Here is a 26,015-nt window from a genome sequence, read left to right as displayed (position 1 = left end):
TCCAAAGCCATCTTCTTTCTTTAAAGGTTCCTCGGCCTCAGTTAATTCTAGAACTTTATTTCATAAACAGGCAACTTCAGATTCCTGGTAACGTTTGGAAGCCTCAAAATGCCACTCAATGCCCTGGCTGATGTGCCAAGTGGCTACAACGTCGGCCCTCGAACAGGACTGCAGGCTTGATTCTCGGTCCTGGTCGGGGCACGTGCAGGAGGCAACCAGTGGATGTGTCTGTCTCACATCGATGTTTGTTTCTCTCCCCCCCCCCCATCTGTCCCTCTCTCCCTCCCTCCCACTCTCTCTAGAAATCAATGGAAAAAATATCCTCAGGTGAGGATTATCAACAACAAAAGAATGCCACTCAAAATAGGTGTTCCATTTGGCAATTTCAGAGCTATGATTGTCCAACTTGTTTTTAACAAAAGTAAGTCTGGGAATCTCAAAGGTTCCCCATGGATAGCTACTGAGAGTCTAAATTACTTTTGGTCACATCGTCCATTTAGTTAAAAATGAACTCGAGGAGGAACTGTGGTTTTTAAACACAAATTCAGCCAGGGTCCGCGTAGGAGGGACACCTTGAAATTATACAGATAACTGAGACCCCATTTATCAAACATTTCTGTAAAGCAAGGGCCCAAACAGTCTTAAAACAGCTTAAGCAACCTGCAGGCTCAGTACTGGCCAGTGTCACTGAGCACAGTCTCACTTTAGAACAGCCTGGTCACAGAAAGGTCAGCTGACAGCTGAGCAGCCAGTTCTGCAGAGAGAGCCTGCTCCTGAAAGAGCCCGGTGTCAGTGCAGGCAGACCCGGGAAAGGCCTTGAGACTGAAAACCAACCTCCATAAGCAGAAATCAGGGAAAGCCAGAAGGAAGCAGCTACCACTAAAGTCTAGTAACTGGTAAAATTTATTAAGGGAAACTCACATACACAAAAGGCATGCCTTGGGTGGCGGCAAGATGAGTGGATCCTGGCACCACTTAGCAGGCACTATACAACTATAAAAGGCAAGGCAAGGCAGAGTAGTTACAGTACTAGTACGTGACTACCTCCAGGTGCAGGTAACATTCCAGGACCCGGCACATAGCAGGAGGCAGGGAAGGGGTGCTGGCTTGTTTCAAAAATAGAATTTTGTTCAGACAGCCTGCAGGGAGGTTTGAAGCAAACAATCTCCCTTCTGGCAGGTCCAGCTCGCGGGTCCGGCAGAGGTCTGCCTTGGAGCAGTCTCTCCTCTCCACCTGGCCAATGGCTGAATGACAGTTTCAATGGGACAAGGAGTCTGGTTCCAGATAGAATCAGACTGACCACGGCTCTCGCACAAATGAACCGGTCCCAAGAAACAGCCAGATCCCCCAGGGGGTCAAGCCAAAGTGTCAAAGGAGAGCCCAAACAAGGCCTTTTAACAGAAAAAAAAAGGGGGGGCAAAACCCTTGAAAACTCTAAACGGACCCCAAATAAAGCCTGGAGAGCTTTAGAACACAACAAGCTGACGCTCAGATCCAGGAGAAAGCTTACCCTGTAGCTCCCGAGCCCTGGAGGAAAACACGGAGGGAGCTTAGATGGCTCGGTGGGCGCCACACCTGTTTGCTCACCAGCCCTGGGGCTATGGGGGAGTCTTCCCTGGAGCCCGGATGAGCCCCAAATAGGCCGGACACAAAAAGCCGGCCAGGTGTCCATTCAGCAAAAATGATTTGGGGGGCGGGGGGGTTGCAATCCCAGAAAAGCAGCCAGGTGGAGGTTCCCGCCCGGAGGAAAACGGAGGCTGCGCTTTAGAGAGCGGAAGAGGAAGTCGGGACGGGGCGGTCCCCGCGGGGAGCGCGGCCCTCGCCCGGGGCGGTCCCCGCAGCCCCCACGCTGCGCCGGACGAGGTCTCCGTCGCGAGTGTCGACCCCTGACGCGGCCCAGGCTTCCTCTCTGGGCCTCTCTCCAGACACGTTCATTACTTCACTTAATGTCACACTTTGCAGGGTTCCCGCGGGAGGGCGACGGCGGGGGCTGCGCGAGGCCGGGGTCGGAGACGGGCCGAGGCCGGGCCGAGCGTGAGCGCACAGCGGGTCTGGGCAGGCGCGAGGGCTCCGGCGGCGGGAGCGATGGCCCCGGGCCCCACGGGGACTCGAGATGGCGTGGAGCCGCCCAGAAAGGCGCCGGGTCGCCGCCAGCCATCCTCACGACGGTCTGCGCCGGCGTGACGTCATTCCCGGCGACGACGCCGGGACGTTCGTGGCGCGTCGACGTCACTCTCAGCGACGGCGGCGCGGTCTGGTGACGCCAGGACGTCGACGCGGGTCCTCGCGCCGCTCCCGTGAGGAACGCGGACGTCGGCTGCGCACACCCGGAGCGCAGACTTGCTCGCCAGCCCGGCGCCCGTGGGGTGGGCCTCCCTCCGTCCGTCCGCTGCCCGGGCTCTGAGACCGCGCGGGCAGGCCTGCGGGACGCCGTGTACACGCCCGCGCCGCGCGTCTCGACGCGGTACGTCGCCGGCGCCGCTGCTTCGCGTCATGACTTCCGGGAGCCGCGGCCGCCATCTTGCTCGCGCGGAAGAGCCGCGGCTGGGTGGGAGCCCGGAGCCGGAGGGTGCGGACGGTGAGGCCACCGCCATGCCGTCGTCGCCGCTGCGGGTGGCGGTGGTCTGCTCGAGCAACCAGAACCGGAGCATGGAGGCGCACAACATCCTCAGGTAGGTGGGCCTCCGCCCTGGCCCAGCGCGCCCTGCCGACAGGTCGTCTCTCCGGCCCCGACCTGCCCTCCAGACCCAGGCCCGAGCCCTCGGGCGGAGGCGGCCTCTGCCCTCCCCGGCCCCCGAAGGAAGCCCGAGGGGCTGCCTGGTCCGGGCTCATGAGCTCCGGGGGTCGAGCGCCGCGAGGACTGGGCAGGGCTCGGTCGGCCGCGTGCTGCCCCCACGTGGGCTTAGAATCCCGGGAAAACCAGGTTCTCAGCTAAGACGTTCCCGCGCCTCCGGAACCTCAGAGCTCCTGGTAAACCCGAAAGGCGGGTGCTCTGCGCGTCCACGCTGCACGCCTGCCCGTGCACCTGGGAAGAGTGGGCCTGACAAGAGCCTTTTTAGGGTCTGGGAGACCCCAGTGTCCGCCGACTGTCTCCAGGGCGTGTCCTCATTTATACAACCTGCACGACGTAACCTCAGGACAGGAAGAGGCTTTAAGAAAACAAGGGGAAATGGCCTATTTTGTTAAGTTCGTGAATCCGTGGGCTTGCTCCCGCCCGCATTTCCAAGTCTCGTAAAAATTGCTCCCAACCCCCTTGAAAGCCTCCAGGCGGTAGTTTCTGGACTGCAGTCGAGTTGGAGCTTCGAGTGTCTATTTCAGGAGCAGCTCCTCCCTCGGGACCCTGGTGTCGTATGCGTTTAGAAGTTTATTCCTGTTTGATACAGTTTTTTTTTCCTTCACCGCTTGCATTATTGTTAAAGTTTGGTATACACGTCAACATTGACAGTGAAACAAAGTTGGAACTGCCTTTTCTCCCAAAGTTCCTATATGTGGACGTGGAAGGACAGCAGTGCCTGCCTTCTTTTACCAAGCCGGCCTCAACGCTCCTGAGTAATTTGGGAAAAGTAGAGCCCCCACCCCCCCTGGTTTTCTTACTGAAGCTGTATCGAGTGACCATGATCTGCTTGTAGGAGTTTGATTCGTCCCAACATCTACCACTCTGTCCACAGTATCGTTTTTTGGGTAGCATATGGTAGGCTTTGAGCCTAATAAACTCATGTGGAGGATATTCTTAAACTAAAACTTTTAAACTTAAGACTAGAAGTTCTCCAGAATTGCATTGTGTTGGGTCACATCCCCAAACTGCATTTATGCCTTCAGTCGTTAGAAGTTTGGTAAATTTAAGCACAAGAATGCAGCGTTCACACTTCTGGAAAATCACTCAAGGAAAACGAAGTTTAATACCTTTAATTAGAATAACAGGTGCTGTGGAGACCCCGTCCTTCCTCCTGCTGGTTCTGGAAGGTGATCCTTAGTTTAAGTCCTTCTGTTATAAGTATTTGCATAACAAAGTTGGGGTGAAATCTTAGGAAAGGAAAACTTAAATTATCTGCAACTTTGTTAGTGAAATCGGTTTCAAAGTCATGGGTATCTGATTCCCTAGGACATTCACTACAAGATGACAAGTCCTTGCTCTGGCCCAGTAGCTCAGTTGGTTACAGCGTTGTCCTGATACACCAAGGTTGCTGGTTTGATCCCGCGTCAGGGCACATACAAGAATCACCGAATGAATGTATAAATAAGTGGAACAACAAACCAATTTGAGCCCCCCCTTTCTGCTCCCCCCCCCCAAAATCAATAAATAAAAATTTTTTTTAAAAAGATAGCAAGTCCTTTAGATTTCATAGTGGTGGGAGCTAGCACAGCATTGGGCCTCCTGTGGAAAGGGAGGCGAAAAGAGCCAGGGTAGGAATTCTTTTGTGTGCTTTTACCAGGTTAATTACTGTCTTTCAAATTTGCTCATCAAAAGGGCAGACTCAGAATGCGGATAAAGGAAGTACATTTAGGATAGCATGTTACTGATACAGTGACTGAGGTTATTTTAACAGACATGCATCTTTAACATTTATAATGCCTATTTTGGGGGATGTTTTCTCCTTTGTTAAAATAGTAGTCTTTGCTTGTTTTGAAATTCTCACTGTAGGAAATACAGAAGATGAAGATCACTCAAAATGCCATTTTCCTGTGTCTAATACCCACACTTAAGGGAGATCAAAGTGAAGCTCCAGAACCTTTTCACGTCATGTCGTGAACATAGTCTGACTTCAGTACTCACACTTTTTTTTTTTAGTTGATTTGAGAGATACAGCAATTTGTTGTTCCACGTATTTACAAATTCATTGGTTGCTTCTTGTATATGCCCTGACCGAGGATCGAACCCAAAACCTTGGCGTATCTGAACTATACTCCAACCAACTGAGCTACCCCACCAGGGCCACTTTGGTTTTGATATATTGAATTTGAACACACGTGTTCCTGTGGAGTGACGGCCAGTGGTTGGGGATCCTGGGCAGGGTGACTTGTAGCCAGTCCCCCAATAATAGACATTTGGGTTTTCTATTTTTCAGTCTTATAGCGTCAGCATCCTTGTGCCATATAAATGCCTGCACGCTTTTCCTGGCATTTCCTTGACATAAGTTCCTAGAGGTGGAATTGCTGAGTCAAAGGTAGACATGTTTTATATTTTCATACATTTTTTTCCAGACTGCCTTCCAGTAAATACCTATTTATAAAATTCTCATTTCCTCACAATTTTTTCATGCTACTAGGGCAAAAAAATGGATCTCACCTTCCTTTAGTTTTAAAATTGCTGTGAGATTGAACAGTTTTTCATGTCCTTTTCAATGTTGAAAAACTACTTATGGCTTTATGTATTTGGATTTTTTATAGAGTTTAAAAGCATCTTTAAGAAATTTATATCAAGGTTTTCTGTTACAATTAGGAGAGCTTATGAAGTCAGATTTAGAGCATAAAAAAGTGGTTTGGCCTGGCCGGGCGTGGCTCAGCAGTTGAGCATCAACCTATGATCCAGGAGATCAAGGTTCAATTCCCAGTCAGGGCACATGCTGGGGTTTCAGACTTGATCCCCAGCAGGGGGCGTGCAGGGGGCTGCCGATCAATGACTCTCATCATTGATGTTTCTATCTCTCCCTCTCCCTTTCTCTGAAATCAATATAGACATATTTTTTTAAAAAGAAGTGTCACCTACCCTGTCACCCTGAACCTTAAAAAAAGAAAAGTGGTTTGGTAAGTGAAAAAAGGCAAGAAAACTGTGCAGTTTGGTTACAAGTAGAAAAAAGTATGCATAGGAAAACTTCTGAAATGAAATATCAAAAGGGATGCAGTTAACTGAACACGCACTGTAGGTACTTTATCAGTGAAGCCCTATTTTATTTTATTTTCGTCCTGTTGAAAATCAGCTTGGGCTGTGTTTTTCTGACAAGTTGAATACAAGTGATGATAAATGTTGGCACTTTCTAGAGCTAGTCAGAATGTTCCCTGGGGTGGTCGTCTTTTGATCTTTTGAGACTAAATTTTTCAAGTGCCAGTCCTGGGGGGCCTTTAGGTTTTTAAGGGTGTTGGAAGACTTGTATGTTTCCACAGAGATTCGTGTTCTTTGTACTCTGTGGATTAAGATTTCCCTTTAGAGCCAATTATTTATTTTGTTCCAAACGCCTCCTAGATGTTAAGGGACATGTTGATTTTTGGAAGCTACATTTTCAATTGTAGAATTGAAAACAAATTTTAAAGACAGACTTCTATAAGTTGCTGGGCTGAGTCCTCAGTGTTCTCAATCACAAGTTCCTGGCTGTGAGGTTTTAGGAAGATGAACAGAGGCTACAAACATGGGAGAAACAGTGTAGTTAGTCTGTTGAGCTCCTCTGTAGCAGGTGCTTTCCCAGCCCCATCTGGTTGCATCTGGACAGCTTTTAGCTGTCCACACTCACACAAATGAGACACTGCCCAGAGCAAGAAGCCCAGCTGATGAGTGACACTAGGGGCTCTGTTCGTGGTAGGCGAGTAACAGAACCAAGACTCAAGATGAGGAAAAACATGAACTGAAGGGTGTTGGGGGGGGGCCACAGTCAACCGAGGCCCTGTGGTTCTTCAATTTGGGGCCAATTCTTGATGTGACCAGAGCATGTGGGCCCCAAGCCACATTGGTGGAGAGGTGCTGGGACCTCCTACCAGATGGGACATGTGTCAGGGCTGCCTGAGGTTGTGTGGTCACACACCAGACATAGGATGCTCCCAGTCAAGGTGCTAAACAACTCTGGTCTGAACACATTTCCAGAAGCTTCTTACCAGGGAGGGTCAGCTGGGCCCTGTGACCTCTGGCTGCATCTTTGATATCTCTTCTGGGAAAGTTTGAAAGTTGAAATGATGGAAGGGGAATGGGTCTGAGATTGAGTCCTGAGAATGGCAGAGGACAACACTCACCTTTTGGGTTCTGAGGGACTGCATGGTTTTTGTCCTTAGAAGCAGGACTAAGGGTGGAGAGTTGAACATTGAGACAAACCCTGGGCAGACCAGGCATGGGAACGGCTCTAGCAGCTGAACCGTTCTTCCATGCGTTAGGGTCTTCTCTGGCCTTCTGTTACAGGTGAGAACAGAAGGAGCCCCGAGCAGGTACAGCAGATTAGTGAGTCCTTGTCTAGGACTGCCCTGTGTGGGTACTGGAAGGAAGCACATTGATGGTTGTGGTGCTGGTGCTGTGTGGAGGGGGGCCCCACAGTGGCCAGCAGAGCAAGGTGAGAAGCCAGGGTCGAGGAATGGGGCTGGAGGAAGGACAGCTAAGCAGGGTGCCAGCTGGGCAGCCTAAAAGGCAGGTTTGTCACAAGTTCAAGGCACAGATCTGCTTAGAAGCCACTGGGTTTCATTCTTGGCCTTGTCGGAGCGTAAGAATAAAATAAATCCTAAAAAATGTTTATTGAAATGTATTTAGGGCCCACAATTTGCTAGTGAGAACATAAATTTTTTTGGACTCTTTACATTTCAGAAGTTTGTCTTCCCAGTCCTGGCCATTTCACAGTGAAATTACAGGCAGGCATTTAGGTGTGATATCTCGAGAGCTGTTGATTTGTGTCCTGTGAGCATGAGGTCACATAACTAGAGACCAGGCTGAAGACTGGTGATTTACCTGCAGTGGAGGAGATGTGGTGGTGAGTGCACTGTCCTCGCAGGCTGTGCTCTCAGGAGGTCGGCAGTGGGTCGGGGGCGTCAGTCTCAGCCAGAGCAGTGCTTTACAGGAGGTGAGTGCTCACACCACAGAAAGCAGAAAGATGCCACCTTCCTACAGTGCTTCCGGGTGTTCATGTTAAGGTCAGTCTTTTCCCTTTAGTTGTTGGATAACAGTGGAAACAATTCTATGCCCCAGCATTGAACATTTTCTTTGATTGGTTCTTTTTCTTTCTTTCTTTTTTTCTCTTTTTCTTTTTTCCTTTATCTCAGAGAGGGAAGGGAGGAGAGAGAGACATTGATCAGTTGCCTCCCGCACTCGCCCCAGCGAGATCAAACACATAACCTGGGCACGTGCCCTGACTGGGAATCAAACCCATCACCTTCTAGTGTACAAGACAATGCCCCAGCCGACTGAGCCACACCGGCCAAGGCAGATAGGTTCTTTATGAAAGATTTTTGATCCTTGCGAAGACATTTGATAACTCCTTGTCTGGAAGGTTAGTTTAGTATAGAAAATAGCTGGCCCTTGAACAAAGCCTGTTGGTTGTCGGGAATGTTATTCTAACACTCAGGTCTCTTATGTAAGAAACAAATGGTCCCACTGAACTGTTGTCACCACGCAAGATAGGCTGTTACCAGATTAGAAGAGACAGTGCTTCTGTTGCTAACTAGCCTTTTTGCCACTCATGAACATTTTGTTGGAGGAGGAACAAACTGCATTTCATCTTATTTTTAAACACGCTTGGTGAAGATCTCGAAGTCGGGGGGGAGGGGGAGGACAGGCAGCCGGCAGTTCCTCCAGACAGAAGCCAGCCAGCGAGGAGCTTGTCTGGGCCGCCAGGGGAAAGGTTGGGCCCAGTTACTTTGGGGATGATTTACTTTGGAGGATCTGGGCAGACTGGCATGGAGAGTGTTCTATCTGGACACCCAGTGCAAACCTCAGACCCAGTGTGATGCAATGAGTACAGGAGCTGGGCCCCCCAGGCAGGTCAGATCCGAGTGGCTGCATCAGGAGGAGGGGAAGGCCCTGCACACGGGTCTCCACTAGAGCCTCCTGGGAGCCTATGGCTGCTTCTAGGTGCACACCTGCCATTCCCCAACCTGAAACACTCGGGCCTGCCCAGGGCCTCTGCCCGTTGCCTCCACTCCTGCCCATGGCTTCTCCACGCCGTACTGCTCACTGTCCTGGGTGCTGGATGTTTTGTTTATTTCTCATCCTCCCCACCCCCCAAGGATCTGAGGAGAGAGATTTGAGTCTGTTTTGGCCACTGCTGTGTCTCCAGCACATAGTAAGCTCCAGGAAATACTGTTCAATCAAAATGGAATGGTAAGCCTGCTGCCAGAGGTGCTGGAGGTTTTTCATGTTTTGAAACTTCAGGCGTTGGCTTCGTGACTCCTTTGCTGTGGCTTGGCTAGATGAAGATGTAGTCCCTGGGTGTTTCGTCACGGACTGCAATAGTAGTTGTGCCTGGGCTCATTACGAGTTGGGCTCATTTTAAATTCCTCACCCGAGGATATTTTTTCCATTGTTTTTTCAGAGAGACTGGAAGGGGGAGAGAGAGAAAAACATCAGTTTGAAAGAGACACATCGATTGGTTGACTCCCGCACTCACCTCAACCGGGGCGAGGATCGAGCCAGCAACCGAGGTATGTGCATGTATTGATTTCAGAGAGAGGAAGGGGGGAGAGAGAGAAACATCAATAACGAGTCCTTGATCAGCTGCCTCCTACACGCTCCCGTCTGGGGATCGAGGAGCCTGCAACCTGGGCATGTGCCCTGACCCGGAATCGAACCGGGATCTCCTGGATCATAGATTGATGCTCCACCACTGAGCCACGCTGGCTGGGCACATTTTTTTGACTTTTTTAAAAAAATAGAGAAACATCGATTTGTTTTTCCACTTATACATCGATAAATTTTATTTTGAAAAAGTGAACTGTATCTAAGTGAATCTTTTACACATTTTTGTTGGGGAGCTTGTTGCTTTTCCCATTGTTGCCCACAACAATTTTGGGGACCCTTAGTGCGTATGTCATGTCTGTTGAAGTGTGCGGTAGCTCTGTGTCTAAAACAACAGTGTACATACCTTAAGTAAAAATACTTTATTGCTAAAAATTGCTAACTGTCAGCCTGCTGGAAAATAGAGCGCATAGACTTGCTCATTGTGGGGTTGCCACAGTCCCTCAGTTTGTAGTGTCTGTGCCGCGCAGTGGAGCAGGTGCTTCTGTGTGTGGTTTCACTTGACTTGAGAGCATCACCTGCAGGTGAAAGACCTGCAGACTCTGGAGACAGACCCAGAGTGGTTCCAGGTATGTGTTGAGCAGCTGCTTCCACACTTTGTGTCACTCCTGGCCACCAGCTTACCTGGCCACAAGTGTTACCTCCCGATTAATTCACAGCTTTGGCCCACAGGCCTCTCAGCTCTCAGTAGGACGCCCAGGCCTGGTTGCTCCCTCTGCAGGAATGACCTTGCCTTCTGCTGGGCACAGGCCTCAGCTCCATGTCCTGTCCTTAGGGCACTGTGGTCTTGTTCCTGTGGGGCTGTGTTTTTTCATAGCACATTTCCCTCCCCCCTTGGCCAGAGAGGCAGCTCCCGGTCTTGGCCTTGACCCGGTGCCCTCGGGGTGAACCCAGCCCTGGACATAGGTGAAGTGTTGGCGGAGTCAGTGCATGTGGGCTTCTGGGCGCCCTGCTTTCCCATGAATCCCTCCTTCCCTCTGGAGGAGACTGGAGGATTGGTGGGTTTTCACACCCTACGGACACAGGGTTGGTCTGAGGAATAATTCACTCTTTTTCTTGATGTACATTTCGTGTATTAAATAGCTGTTAGGCTACTGGAGTGTTGGCAGGTGCCTGTAGGGGAAAGGGCTTGTTGGGCAGTTCTTTTGGGGCAGTGGTTGGTCGTGAGGCCAGCGTGGTCCCCACTGGGTTCACTTGTTATCGTCTTAGGGGAATGTGACCTCCACAGAAGCAGGTGCCGGCCGACCTTGCATGACCATGACCACCTTGTGTGGAGTGGAGGAGGTAGTGGGTTCCTGTCGCTGCCTGGACAACAGCTGGTTCCCACCCCCATGGTCTTTATGCCGTTCGTCAGGCTTGTTGGTGCTTTGACAGGAAACTCGCCTTTTCTAGTACTTCATCTGACTTTCAGGCTTGGGGTGAGGTGGTTGGCGTGTCCATGCTTGGTGACTGGGCCTGTTGCCCTCAGGTCGTGGTGCATGTTTGCAGCCGTCCTTACTTCCTGGCCCCTTTTCCATCGGGATCTATTGTGGTGACCAGGCAGCAGAAATGTCAAAGTTGAGGTGTCTGGCCCTGGGGTTGCTGATTGTTCGTCTCCCCTTTCTCTGTGTCCTTGATAATTCTTGGCTTCAGTGCATGTGCCACCCCTCAGCCTTTCTCAGTGGCAGAAAGTGCCCTAATGTGTGGCTGTGGCACCACTGCCAACCGTCTTCGAGCTAGTGGCGGGTGCATGAAGTGGTAGGGGGGCTCCCAGAAGTGAGGGATCTGGTGGAGGTGACAGTGGCTTTCACAGCTGGACACCTGGATGCCAGCGCTTTATTCAGAGGCTTCCCAGTCACTCCAGCAGCCCCATCTGAGTGAGGTTTGTTTCCCTCTCGTGAACTCACCTGTTCGCCATCCAGCAGCTCTTTATCATGTGCCTGAGTGGTGGTGACGTGGCAGTGGGAGAGAGCCAGACAGCCCTTCGTCTCTGTTATTTTCAGTTTCATCTAGCTTTTATGTAACATGCTATAGGAATTTTAAAATTTTGAATAAAGTATTTAAAGTTAAGGACTTAAAAACATGTTCTCAAATATCAACAGTTACTCGTTTATTTTTCCATCTCATGCCCCTTGTTTTTAGGGTTTTGTACCTTACTTAATCCAACTGTGATCTTTGTCTCCTTTTGTGTCTTTCAGCAAACGGGGATTCAGTGTCCGGTCCTTTGGAACAGGGACTCACGTGAAGCTTCCAGGGCCAGCGCCCGACAAGCCCAATGTCTATGATTTCAAAACCACATATGATCAGATGTACAATGATCTCCTTAGGAAAGACAAAGAACTGTATCCCAGCGGGTTACCCTTTTAAAGACCCCAGTGTGCTTGTCTGTGGCACAGGTGTCTCGCTGACCCCATGTCAGGCTGGGTGGAGGGTGGATTGTGGCTACCGCTGCGAGCTGTGTTCAGCTGGGCACATGTGACGTAGACACCCTCTTCTCCTTTCAGAGACCAAGTTTGCATCCCTGGTGCTACTTAGTTAAGGGCTGGCACCATTGGGCCCGTGGACATGTAGGGCATGCAGACGTACACGTGAAGTCCATGGTGACCACGTCACAACATGGCACAGATTATATGGGGTGGCAGAAGCCTCAGAGTCCTTCTGTCACTGCAGGGCTAACCTGTTCCTTCTCAGACAGGTGTGTGTGTGAGGGTGTGCACTGACACATGGGCCAGCTGCACACACACCTCCCTGATGTCTCGAGGTCAGACCCAGAAAAGGGCTTTGTTTGCAAGCAAAGGAAGTTTGTTAGCAAATAATCCGAGAACTTTGCTTCATTTCAGGCAGAGGCAGAACAGGCTGGATCTGCTACTTAAGACTCATGAAGGAAGGTTTTGTTTGGGTTTTTTTGGTTCTTTTAGCTTAACAAATTTATTTTTTCACAGTTATAGAGTCTAGCAATCCAAGATCAGGGTGTTGGCAGAGTTGGTTTCTTCTGAGGCCGCTCTCCTCTGCTTGCAGACGGCCACTTTCTCCTCTGTCCTTACATGGTTTCTAAGAAAAAGGTATTTTTTTAAAATAGATTTTTTATGAATGTGGCACTGAGTTGTGTGTGTGGTTAAGATAATCATTTTCCGGTTTTTGACGGGGCACCTGGTCACTCCCTGCTGCTTTGAAACCCCCGGGCCTGCCGTTGTCACTTTGAGTGACGTGTAGTGGTCAGGGTGGAGCCCAAATGTATTCATGTGAAAGGAACATAACACCACATGGAAAACTTGGTCTCCATGTTGGCACACTTGCAACTTTTAATAAACCACAAGTGTTTTCTGTACGTCTAGATTAGCTAGCTGGAGTTGCCCCGGAGGTTCTTGTAGCCAATGTGAGCTGGGCTCCCTGGCTATAAGTAAACGCCAGTGGGGTCTTTGGGGCAGAAACTGGCATTTCCTGTAAGGGCCACCGCTGGGTAGTTGGGAGTCTGGGTGGCCATGGAGGGCGGGGTGCCTCTGACGCAGGATTCCTGGGTGTCACCTGGGGCCAGCCCGCTGGGCAGCACACCCAGGCAGCACAGGTGCCACTCACAGGTGGGGAGGTGCACATCCTTGGGCCCCCTTTCTCAGAAACCCCATTTGAAGAGGCTCCCTGAGTGTTTATGCTTGGTGAGTCATCACCTGTGTCCTGTCTCCATATTGGAGCAATTGCTCTGCTCACACTCTTTGGCCAAGAAGGGAGACTGAGCTCCGGCACATGGAAGAGCAGCCTCTGGAAAGTCTCCTATGGGTTCCCTTAGAACCGAGGCTACCCTTAGCCTTGCAGGAAGCATTAACCAGAAGTCCCTTTTTCCTAGAAAGAGCTGGGATCTTACCTCTAGGCTTTGTGTGTTGAGTTCATCTTGAGACCCTGGCTGATCCTGAAGATCATTCTTCAGTGAGTGCCGTTCATGTCTAAACTTGCACCCAGCAGGAGAAACGGGAACAGGGATGGTGTGCTTGCATATACTCCTTTAGGTATCACAGACAGGCCCTTTCACAGCGAGACTTGGGGCAGGAGGGGTGATGTGCGTGTCCTGCTAGTTCACATAAGGGCCAGAAACCCACTTATCGGAACTCAGTGTCCCCACAAAGCATCTGTCTCAAAGATAACCATGCTCATGTGCCTGTGTGTGCCTCTGCTACATCAGGAAGTGGGGGGGGGGTGCCCACTGTCACCCACAGTACTTGTCTCCTGGGGACCCTGTGTAGGAAAGTCCACTTCCCTTTTGATTGCCCTTCACAGCTCTGGGAGTAAGAGGGACACCTTTGTTGCTTTATTGACTTCACTTGGGTGGAACTTCTGTCTCCTGGGGGGGCGGGGAACAACCTTTCGCTTGGTGCTCAGCTTGACTCAAGTGCAGCCCTGGACCAGTAGTGGAGGGACATCTGCTCCAGGGGTCACTGGACACTGCACATGCTGCAGGTGAGGGAGGGTTGTTGCATCAGTGGGGGGAATACCCTGGTAATGTGGGAAGGGGGTACTTGATTAGCGATGGGACAAGCATCTGGCTGCAAAGGGGCCTCGAGATTTGCTTGCTGCCTCATTTGCTCATGATTCATGCAGCTAAGAGCTAAGAACCCAGGTCTGGAATAGAATACCTGATGGGCTTTTGCAGAAGTGGCAGTTACTATAACCTGTGGTGGGAAGCCAGGAAACTATTTAACATGTAACTGGAAGGTAAACAACATTCAGCAGATCAGTTTTCCATGGAGAGAATGAAAGGGTTCTGGAGGTACCTGCAGGCTCGTCCCCACTGTCACCTCAGTGCAGCCAGGGGTCGGGTCCCTGCATGTGCCCGCTTTCCAGTATTCCCAAGACCTGACCCTCTGGGGTTTGGCCAGTATTCCCATTAGAGTCAGAGGACTTGATTAAATAGTTAGCTGTAAATAGCCGGCTTTGATTTTGGTTTTCTCTCCCCCAGCAGGAGCAGGAGGACTTAAGGGACTGAATGACTCCTGCCTCCAGCTCACCTTGGCCTGTGTCCCTTTGAGCCTCCCTCTGGGAACTCTTGAGGGCTGTGGGGCTGGGGGTGGGGTGGAAACCTCGTTAAACTAGAACTAAAGGGAGGGAGGTGCTCCAAGCGCTAGTAAAGCCAGGCGAGGTTAGTAACAGTTTTGTTGCCATTTTCCTTTTGGGGATTGTCTACAAATAGTCCAGGAAACCTGAATTCACCTGACGCTCCACAGACAAGGAATCTCCTGATTCCTCTGTTAACAAGGGGACTCATGAAGGGTAGTTGTGTGGCACTGCACAGTCTGTCCAGTCAAGTGCGGCCCATGGTCTTGACCTCTTCCAGGTCTGCACCGCTGTCCAGCAGCTTTCAGAGCATTTTCTCCCCATAAACATCCACAGTGGTCACTGTTCACCTCCCAGACTCTCACAGTGGTCACTGTTCACCTCCCAAACTCTCCCAGCCCGCGGTCACTGTCCAGCTTTTCATTGGATTCACTTCTGGGCAGTTGCCATAGCTGGAGTCATACGATGTGTCCTCCTGGCCACTGCTTCCACCATGCATGTGTTTGAGGTTTGTCCATGTTGCGGTGCATCACACTTGTCTTTTTTTTTTTTTTTTTTTAAGGAACAAAAGGTGCCCTAATCGGTGGTTAGTGTTGACCTACACACAGAAGGGTTGTGGGTTCGATTCCAGCCAAGGGCACGTACCTGGGTTGCAGGCTCGATCCCTAGACCCAGTTGAGGTGTGTGGGGGAGGCAGCCAATCAGTGTCTCACATCAGTGTTTCTCTCCCCTCACCTTCCTCCCTCCCACTCCTCTGAAAAGCAATGGGGAAAAAATCCTCAGGTGAGGATTTTTTTAAAAAGGAAAAGCAAAAGCCAACTTTGTTCTGTTCTTTGCATTTGAGGGTTTCCTCAGTGCTGTCCTTGGCCTCAAACTCTCCTTTTTTAAGTGCACATTTTTTCCTTGGACTTTCTTTCTTCCTTTTTCCACAGATTCGTTGTGAATACAGAGCGGCTTAAACTTCATGTGATTGCTGCGGGCGTTAATGTAGCTCCATGGCTGAGGCTTCCGGGGGTGTTTCATTTTCCACACTTGAGCTCCACTGAGGCATCTGCCCTGAACCCTGAGCTTGCTTAGCCTTTGGTGGGAAGATCGTTTCCTTCCAATAAAGTGCGTCCAGCTGTGGAAAGAGGGGCTGGCCTGTCAGGAGACTGGGTCATTTGGAATCTTTGAATAGAAAACTGCTTTGTAAATTACGAAACCATTTGCCTTAAAAAGCAAGCAAAAGCCATCCTCTAAGTACAGCTCGGGGGGTTTGGGGTTTTTTAATCCTCACTTGAGGGTATTTTTTCCATTGCTTTTTGGAGAGTGGAGGGGGGGGGGCATTGATTGGCTGGCTCCTGCATGCACCCTGGCTGAGGTTAGGGATGGAGCCTGCAACTGAGGCACGTGCCCTTGGCTGGAATTGAAACCTGGGACCCTTCAGTCCACAGGTGGAAGTTCTAACCGCTAAGCCAAACCGGCCAGGGCAGTTAGTGTGATTTTAAGACTTGGGACCAGCTGTCCCTAAACATGGGTTTGAAGTGCAAATGTAGCATTTCCTGGATCCTCACTTTATTTGCATAATTGGAGACTGAGTTTAGGAGCCTGTGTCCAGCATACTCTTCTGTAGTGGATCTTCTATAATCACTTTGGAGTTAGGATTACATTTTTAAACTTGATTTATTTATTTTTTTCTTTTAATATATCTTTATTGATTTCAGAGAGAAGGTGGGGGAGAGAGAAACATCAATGATGAGAGAGTCATTGATTGGCTTCCTCCTGCGCACCCCTTGCTGGGGATCAAGCCCACACCCCCTCCGGGCATGTGTGGCACTGACTGGAAATCGAACCCAGATCTCCTGGTTCCTAGGTCGATGCTTAACCACTGAGCCCCACTGGTCCGGCATAAATTTTGTTCCTTTCCATCTCAGTTTCATTGTTAGGCCTTGGCTTCATTTACGTGTATGCCCACTTCGCTGTGTACTTTTTTCTTGTCTTTGGGTAAAGGGTAAAAATAAAAACGATTTCTCACTGTAAGTCCCCACAGCCTCCTGACCTCCATCCGGGGTGTGCAGTTAGTGGGCACAGCAGCTCAAGAAGGGGGCCATCCTCTCCAAGGCCCCTGCACCATCACTAGCTGCGGCCACTTGGCTGTTCCAGAAACTTTTTTGGGTCTGATTAGACTTGTTGAAAGCTGGCCAGCTCTCTAATGCTGTGCTTGGTGGGTGGAGATAGCTGCCAGCCCCCGGTCCCGCCCTGGAGTGCCTCCTGCCCTCCGGGGTGCATGATCTGCACACTGGTGGTCCTGAGCCGCCTGCCTGGTGCCCTGTGCTTGAGGCATTGGGCTCTTGCTGGCTTCCGCGTTTGACCCTGTCTCATTGACCGTGGTCAGCAGCCATGTCTTTACATGGTTTTGGAAACAGTGTTTATCAAGTGAACATATTCCCAAGCAGATAGTGATTTTCAAGAGAAAGAATGGCCTAGTTTTACTGATATTCAAGCTGTTGGGTTTTAGAAAAGCCCTTGCTTAAAATATAAATTGTGGCCTTAAGATGTTTCAGATAATGCAGAATAGTAGCTGCCATGTCTGATGTCTGCCTGCTCATCTCATCTGATACCACACGTTGAGCAGAGCCGACTGGCCCATGTAGTTGCCAGGGATCATTTGTGGGTCTGCTTTGGGTGTTTGCCCAGGGGGCTGGCCTGGTCCCCCACCTGAGGTGCCAGTACCAGGTGTGTTGAAAGTGGGTTACTTTACCTGAAGACAATGGTGTGGGGGCCATTGCAGACCCAGCCAGAGCTGACCCTTGAGCCTCATGTCAGGGACACAGGATGGTGCCCAGTGGCTCTTTGAGCTGACGAGGGGTTCCCACGTTCTTGTTTATGCGACTTATGTGCTTTGCAAAAACTGCTTTGACTCCTGGAATGAATTTGGATTATTTCCTAATATAAAGGAGTGCTGGCTCAAAAGCTCTTGTTGCCGCAGTTCTGAGTGTGGTTTGAGGGTCCCAGCTGTCTCCACACCTTTCAGAGGATCCCTGGCCTAAAGCTGTTTGCTCTTGGTTTTTTTCGCTTTTCTGTGTGCTAAGGGCTCCCCCACAGGCTCCTGCCCTGGGTGCCAGCCCTCCAGCAGCTGAGGGGCTGTGTTGTATCCTTGTGGTGACAGCACAGCTCCAGGATGCACCTCCCCAGCTGCCTACCGCTGCTGGAAGGGGCCTGGCCAGCAGCCGCTGGGCAAGGCCCGCCGGCCTGCGGTCATGGGAAATGTATCCATCCTGATTCTGTGCTTTGCCAGGAAAATGTGGGGTGAGATGGGTCCCTTTGGGGTGTCACCTGTATTTGTGACAGGAATGGGATGGGCAGGGTCCCCAAGTGGTTTCTTCACTGGCCAAGGGAGAATTAGGAGCAAGGGGATGGTGGCCTTTCCTCACAATGGGCCAAGTGGATGCCCCTGGTCCTCACTGGGTGTGCTTTGGGGTGACTCAGGTTATTTCCTTTGGCCTGTTTTCCTGAATCTGAGCTCTGAGGGGGCCGTGCCTATGGCTCGTGACTGGTGTTGGAGGACTGGGTGGTGGGAACCTGGGTGTGCTGCAGTGGGCACTCAGGGTTGCGGCCTCCTCCCAGGGCAGGGAGAGCTTTCCCAGGGATTGACGGGCAACTTGAGGATGACACTAGGGAGAGTAACCTGGGGTGCCAGCCTCCCTGGCCCTCGAGTCCCAGATGTCACCCTGTCACAGGCCCCATCATGTTGGTGCCCATCAGAAATAAAGGCAGAAATGCTGCTACATAATAATCCTAAAATTGGACCCAAATGGACTGTTCCCTAGATGGGCGGGGGGGGAGCTTCCCTGTTGAGGAACTGCCCATCCACTGGATGCCTAAGCAGCTCCAGCTGCAGAGATGGAGCTCCCTGGACAGGCACAACAGGTGGACAGGGGTTTGAGGGGACTCTTGAAGGCACCAGAGAGGAGACCACTGACCAGGAGTCTGACCTCCTGGACTGGGGCTGCCCCTCGTGGTGTCTGTGGGATTGGGACGTTGCCCTGGGCTGGCCCTGGGTCTGGGGAGTGCCTGCCTAAGCTGGGCACCACTTCATCCTTTATGTTGCCCAACCCAGGGCGGCTGGGCCTCCTGTGACTACCTGCGGTGGTCCCAGGCCCTGGCAGAGCCCACGGAGGGTGCTCCCTGTGGGCATTTCTAGCCACAGTGCCTTTGAGAATCTTCCGCCATAGGGGACTTGGCCCAACTTGAGAATTCCAGCCTGTGTCTGACGTTTGATCAAGTTTAAGATTGGAAGTCAAGTTGGGTGAGAGGGTCCCAGTGCTGAGCCAGCTCCCTGGCATGGCCCTCCCTCCAGGAGCATTGACCATAGAGAATTTGGGGTCCCCTCCAAGGCTGAGGCACAAAGTGGGGACACCTGAATTAGGTGTGGCAGCATCTGGGGACAGAAGCTGTCGGTACCGACCAGGACGTCCTTGGGTTCGTTGAATGAGCGTCTGCAAAGCAGCTCTGAGAAGCGTCCTGTCCACGGAGCACCAAACACGACTGTCAGTCCAGCCAGGACCTGAACAGGTGACACCGAAGGTGCATGAGGGGAGCCTGATGTTCCCGAGCCTGGGCGGGGACACGGGTGAAGGTTCTGACTGTCCCCCCATGGTTAGGAGAGAACATGTGGGGCCTTCAGTGGGGGCTGGGTTCCTGCCCTGTCCTTGGTGCTGCCAGGCTGCTGGCCCTGAAGCCCCTTTGTGACCGGGTGCCACCTGGCTTGGGGTGAGGCTGTCCCTGCCCCTCGCCTCCCCACCCCACCCCTCTGGAGTTGTTTCACTGGAGGCCCTGCTTCTGTCCTGAGCTGTCAGTTTCTTCCTACCCAGTTTGTCTTGCTCACCTGCTGTGCTCCCCTCTTCCACCCTTGGGAAGTACTCTGTCCACCCAGGACTGGGACTTGGCAGGCGGGGGCAGGGAGGCAGGTGGAAGGCCCCCTGTCTATCATCGTGGGGTTCAGTGAAGACGTGGGGTGTGGAAGCCCTGCTGCTAAACCCACAGCCTTCACAAGTGGGCATCTGGTCCTCCTCCTGATTCTTGACAGCACCATTCCCTTGCTCTGGAAACGCTCATCCATTTCCTCCAACCTTGGCCCACCTCCTCCATGGGACGTCTGTTTTGAGCTGAGTGCCCCCAGGGGTCTCTGACCCAGATTTTGCTCCACATCAGCCCCCAAATCCTGCCACCCACTCTCCCATGCCCTCCTGCTCCCATGGGAGCCAGCGGTGCCCCACACCTGGCTAGCCAGACCAAGTCCCTGCACAGCTGGCCCCGGTGTGCTCCCAGGGATGGTCCATGGAGAGGCAGGCAAAGTGGCCCCTCAGGGCCGTGGGTGCAAATGTGATGACCCCACATCATAGAAACAGCTTCTGCTCCCTGGGTGCCCTAAGCAGGTGACTGGGAGGGACTGGGGAAGTCCACTGGAGCCAGTGGCCTAGCCTAGTTGGCTTCATCCGTCTCCGTGGCCTTCAGTAGCATCATGGGGTTGCTGAGAGGCTGAAGCATATTAAGAACCTCCCATGCCCTGGCCGGTTTTGTTCAGTGGTTAGAGCATCGACTCTTGGACTGAACGGTCCGGGGTTTGATTCTGGCCATGGGCTCTGTACCTCCGTCCCAGGCCCCACCCTAGTCAGAGTGCGTGCGGGAGGCAACCAACCCATGTGTGTGTGTCTCATGTCACTGTCTCCTCTCTCCCTTCCACTCTAAAAAGCCATGGAAAAAATTTCCTCAGGTGAGGATTCAAAGCCGCCTGTGTCACAGGCTGTGCTCCTTTGGGGACCAGCTGCTAAGCCAGGAGCTTGTGATTGGAAGGCGGCAGGGGACGGGCAGGTGGTGACCACAACCCCAGCAGCTCATGTTTCACAAGTGCAGGGGAGGCTCAGCCAGGCCCATCGCCGTCCAGGCCCATGGTCACCACCAGCCACAGGAGCACCTGTTTGTGGGAAACATAAGCCCTCGCCTGCCCGCGCCCTGGGTGGTCAGCCCTGTCCTCTTGCGGCTCAGTGTCTGCTGCTCCCCAGGGGTGTGTCCTCGGGTTCAGGCTGAGAGGGGCGTGGCCCTGCTGCTGCTTTAGCACTTGGAGGCCTTGTTCAGCCAGGAAACACTTCACTCTGACAAAAGGCCTCAGGTCCCCCCGCCTCCCAGCAGTGCGCATCCGCTCACGGCCCCCACTGTGGCCCAGCTTTGCTCTAAATAAGGGCTTTGTCCTGGCGGCAGGTTCCTCTCATTTTGGCCTCACTGCCCTGGTGATCCCCCCCTCCTGTCCCTCGTGGTTTGAAGTGAGGATTCCAGTGAGTGAGTCGTGATTTCATCCTCAAGGGCTCCTGGCATGGGCACCCCCTGCCCTTGGTTCTGCTCGGCTCAGCCCAGGCCATACATCCCTGGAATTTGCCAGAAAATAGTTCAGAAAGGCCCATTACATGTATGAGGGTCAGTGTCTGATCCCCCAGCTGGGCCTTTCTGCTTAATTTCATGAACTCGCCTTTATTTGTGATGTCATCTACGTACATAATTGAGGGTGAAGTGAAGGAGGGAGTTTTATGAGTTCTTCGCAGGACTGACCTGAGCGCCTGGTGGTCATCTGTCCTCGAGAGCCGAGCTTGTTGAGGTGGCAGGTCTTGGAGTTGTGTATGGGGCTGACCACAGGCTGAGCCTCAGCCTACCAACCCTGCAGACTGGTGCACCTTCCCCCAGCCCAGTTCTCTCCACTGGGCTTTTGTTTTTTTTTAATCTTCACCTGAGGATATTTTTATTGTTTTTCAGGGAGTGGAAGGGGGAGAGAGAGAGAAAGAGAGAAACGATATGAGAGAGACATTGATTGGTTGCCTTCTGCACGTGCCTGACCACTGGGCCAGGGATCAAGCCTGCAACTGAGATACATGCCCTTGGAATCAAACCCAGGACCCTTCAACTCCATGGGCCAGTGCTCTAACCACTGAGCAACAGGCTAGGGCACTGGGCTTTTTTTTTTTTTAATATGTCTTTATCGATTTCAGATAGAGGAAGGAGAGAGAAAGAGAAACATAAATGATGTGAATCATTGATTGGCTGCCTCCTGCACGGCCCCCACTGGGGATGGAGCCTACAACCCGGGCATGTGCCCTGACCGGGAATTGAACCACAATCTGGATCCTAGGTCGATGCTCAACTGCTGATCCATGCTGGCCAGGCAGGCACTGGGCTTTGATCTTTGGTGCCAGGCCCATGTGGCAACAGAGCTCCTGGGGATGCTGGCCAGGACTGGGCACTGGCTTTACTAACTTGGCTAGAAAGTATTAAGAACCCAAAACACCACAACTGACAACCTAGTATCTTACAGTTAAAACCATTAAACAACTGAAGTTTATTATAAAAGCTGTTCTTGGTCTCCAGGAAGGTAGGAAATGTATTGTGAGTAATATGAGCTGATTTAAATAAATCGTCACAACTGAAAAGTCTGGAAAAGTCTGGGTGACGTATCACTCAGTATTCCTGTATCAGCCACTCTGTCTAAGATAGAATTAACGAGATGCGATCGACCCTTAAAGACCATACTCTCTTCCTGGATGCTGTCTCTGGCCAGGGGGTGAACCCTTGCCCTTGGGCTTTGTCTGGACAATCCCTGAGGAGGCACATCCAGTTCAGGGGTCACCTACTTGGTACAGACATCACTGTGGCACCTAGGTGTCCCTTCTGAGCTCCAAGGGACACAGCCTTTTCAGGCTTCGGGCCTGGGCCCTTTTCACTGTCAGTGGTTGTGGCATCTCACTCCTGCACCCCTTTTTGTGCTGGGTTTCTGGAGCTTTGTTGCTATTGCTGAGCCTGGTTAGGTGGGTTTTCAGGTGAGCACTGTCCTTGCTGAAGGTTGGGGTCAGTGTGAGCAAAGATGCTGCAGGACAAGCCACAGAGGCAGCTGGCAGGGTGAAGAAACGGGGCTGGAGGTGACAGACAGCAGGTCTCCACTTTCTGGAACGTGCTGGTCAGGAAGCTGTGACCTGAATGGCCGAGGTGGGCCTGTCCCGATGCTGGTCAGGGCTGGTCTGCCCGCTCGCCTCATCCTCTGAGGCCTCGGGGACTGGGGCAGCACCTACGTGGCCTCAATGCTCTTGCAGGGGGTGGAGGGGATGCCTCTGCTGCTCTGCCTGTGCACATATCCAGCGCTCAGCTGAGTTAATGACGCGTCTCCTCCAAAGTTCCTTAACTCCTGCACCCAGCTACACACAGAATGGCATTTTGCACATGTTGGACAGAAATAAGCGAATCAAGCCCCGGCCAGAAAGATTCCAGAACTGCAAAGACCTGTTCGACCTGATCCTCACCTGCGAAGAGAGAGTGTACGACCAGGTGGTGGAAGGTGAGCCCACAGACCCAGTGCCCCCACATGTGCCACGACCTGTGGTGCTCTCTGGTCCCTCTTGTCCCTACTCACACCCCTCCTCTATCCCGGCCCAGTGCGCCAGGAAGCATTGGGGGAGCCCTGACACAGGGGCTTTGGCCCATCATGTTCAGGTTGAGGCCGCCTGTGCTGCCAGTAGCATCCTGTGGGTTGGAGGGTCTTTGGTGTGTGCAGAGCATGCGTGAGCAGAGAGCTGGGACCTGGGCTCTGAGGGTGACCATGCTGCTGCTGGATGCTTTACCCCAGGACAGGTTGCATGTTTGAGGGGTGAGGTGGGGGCCTGGTGTTTATTGAATCACAACCGTGTTTGGGGAGGAGGTTTGATGCCGGGGAGGGCAGGTGCAGCAGGGTCTCTGACATGGTGTCGTTTTGTCTCCGTTAGATCTGAACTCCAGAGAGCAGGAGACCTGCCAGCCGGTGCACGTGATCAACGTGGACATCCAGGACAACCATGAGGAGGCCACCCTGGGGGCATTCCTCATCTGTGAGCTCTGCCAGTGCGTAAGTATCCATGCCTGCCTGTCCCTGCTCCGGGCTGCACCAGACACCTGAGATCTGCGACTGGCGAGGGCTCAGGGTGCAGGGCCAGGTCCTTCTGCGCATGAGGGCTTCGTGCAGAAGTGATGCAGAGGCAACCGCAGGAGTGAGACCACTAGCTGGCTCTGGTTAGTGCACTTTGTGCGTTAAGTTGATAGGAGGCCGTGACTGCTGGGGCTTCACCACCATGAAGGCAGATGTGTGGGTGTCTCCGGGCTCTGGGGAGGCTCTGCGCTGGCCCGTGCAGCCCTGGGCACCCTCCCTGGTGTGAAAAACCCTGGGGATTTTGCAACCACTGTGCAGCTGTGCTCAGAGCAAAGTGTGACAAAAGCACCTAGCAGGGAGGAACACGTGTGCCTTGTCTTCTCCCCATGGCACCTGCATTTAGGTCAGCTGGCTGTGAGTGACAGAAACACAAAGAAACAAATGGTTTAACCGAGAAGCCTAGAGATAGGCCCTGCTGGTTTGCTCTGAGGGACCCAGCACAGCTTCTGTTCCCCATGTGCCTCATGGTTCAGTGTGGCTGCTGAAACTCCAGCAGTTGTGCCCATGATCCAGCAATCATGAAAGAGATCGGGCTGCAGGGGGAAGACGTGTCCCAGAAGTTGCACACATGACTTTGGTCATGCTGACTAGAGCTGAGTTAAGAGGGGCAGGGGGGCCATTCTTCTTTGGAGCCCTGTTTTAGACCATGACGGGACAGCAGTGGCCTTGGCTGCAGTCCAGCTTGGGCCACCCCGGGGCTGTCCCCTGGCAGTATCTACTCCTTTTAGGGCAGCAGTTGTCTACCAGGGATACCTGGCCATGTTTGCACACTTGTGGGTCTCACAACTGGGTGGGACATTGGCGGCAGCTAGTGGGTGGAGGCCACAGATGCTGCTAAACACCCTGCACAGGATGGTCCCCCCACCCCACCTCAGCATGGGCTGGCTCTCCTCCCTGGGTGACTTTGGGGAAGGACTGTACCTTCTGTGCCCAGTGTGCTCTTTTGCGGAGTGAGGGTCCCGTAGTTGAAGTCCTTGTGACATCTGAGAGCAGTCCCTGGTTTCAAAGCCCAGCCCTCTTCCCTTTGGGCTCCTCCAAGGGAGGGCCTGGGGCCGCCTGGGGACCCTCTGTCCTGGGACCCCCTGGCTGTGATGAGTGGGAAGTACAGGTCCCCGGCTTCTGCTGGGGGTAGGCTCCTCCAGCCCTTGTTCTACTTCCGCTCATGCTGCTGCTCTGCCCGCAGATCCAGCACACAGAGGACATGGAAAACGAGATCGACGAGCTGCTGCAGGAGTTCGAGGAGAAGAGCGGCCGGACCTTCCTGCACACCGTCTGCTTCTACTGAGCCGGCCGCCGGCACCCTGAGCCGCCACCTTGCGCTTCCTGTTGTTCCTTCCCCACCCTTGTTTTGACTCGGGGCTGCTGCCCGTGGGCAGCGCCCTGCACTGTACATACGAGTTGAGGTTAGACACAGTGCGGCCCACAGCTGTGGAGTGTGGTGCCCCACCCTTCATTACGAGCGTTATTAAAGTTTTTTTTCTTTAAGCAAATCAAAAAGAAAATGGTTTACAGTTTATTTTCCCTCAATGTCTGTCTGTTCGTTGTGTGTTCCTCCCTCTCCCCTACCTGGCTACCTGGCTGGAATGTACAAGCACCTATTGGGAGAGAACCTGCAGTTGTCCAATAAACAGATGCTGCTGTCCTCTGCTTGTCCTGAGTTCCACACCTGGCCTGTCCCTGGTCCCTGCTGCCCCTGAGCAGGTCCCTTGGGAGGAGGCGAAGCTGGGTTCCCGATGTGCCTTCCCAGCCAGTTAGGAAGGGCTCCACGGCTGCAGTCCAGGGCCCTGTGGGTCCAGCTTAGCTTTCAGACACCCAGCACCCAGGAGGTTCTGTGCCCACTCGGGCTGCTGGCACAGTGGGGCCCTACATCCTACAGCACCTGCTCCCACCGTCAACTGTGCCCCCCAAGTAGCCTTACTTCGCAGTGACCCCTCCTGGTTTACACAGCCGTGGAAGAGCTCAGGTCACCTGGGGGAGGGCTGGGCTCCTGTGCAGGCAGGGTGGGCCACTGCGGTGGTGCCCGGTGCTGTTCCCCGGCTGTGGATGAGGGGTTGACACAAGGACGCCTCCCCAGGCCCTCAGCATCGTGGGGCCACCAGAGCACAGACAGGACACTGGCCGCCTGGCTTCCCGGCTGCCCAGCCCGGTGTCTGGGCTGACCCTTGAGGGAAGCCCAGGCTGAGGCTGGACCTGACCCACTGTGGTGTATTCTTTGGCTTTTGCTCAGCTGTCCTCAGGCCATGTGGCCATGGCTCTGGAGTGACATCCCTGGCAGCTCCCCAGCGACCCTGTGCCCTCTCCACTAAAGGCAGTGGCCGGAGGGGCCCAGTGCTGCGCAGCCTACCCAGGGGCGCTGGAGGAGAAACTTCGGCTGACAAGTGGGGAGGAGGGGAGAGGCACCCCAGGGCCCTCTGCAGGGTCACCATTCGGGTGGGGCCGGGGACTGGGCTCCAGGTCCACTGGGCAGGCGACCAGGGCCCGTTCCGACCAGACGCCCCGGGGAGGGTCGGGCCGGCGCACGGGGGCGGGGCGGCCGCGTGGTCCCTCCCGGAGGCGGGCGCGCAGGGAGAGGGGGCCGGAGCGCGCGCGGGG

General features: G+C 53.0%; 1 protein-coding gene across 1 annotated transcript; it reads left to right on the top strand.

The window, feature by feature from the left end:
• Positions 1–891: 891 nt before the first annotated feature.
• SSU72 (SSU72 homolog, RNA polymerase II CTD phosphatase) lies at positions 892–24,925 on the top strand. Its single transcript, XM_081143766.1, has 5 exons — positions 892–2,672; positions 11,599–11,742; positions 22,660–22,799; positions 23,224–23,342; positions 24,607–24,925. The coding sequence occupies exons 1-5, from the start codon at positions 2,494–2,496 to the stop codon at positions 24,706–24,708; spliced, it is 684 nt and encodes a 227-aa protein (XP_080999892.1). The 5' UTR covers positions 892–2,493; the 3' UTR covers positions 24,709–24,925.
• Positions 24,926–26,015: the final 1,090 nt, after the last annotated feature.

This window comes from Miniopterus schreibersii, assembly GCF_964146895.1.
Source record: "Miniopterus schreibersii genome assembly, chromosome: 8".
NCBI lineage: Eukaryota > Metazoa > Chordata > Mammalia > Chiroptera > Miniopteridae > Miniopterus > Miniopterus schreibersii.
Note: the sequence above shows the minus strand (reverse complement) of the source record. Positions and strands in the feature narration are given on the sequence as shown.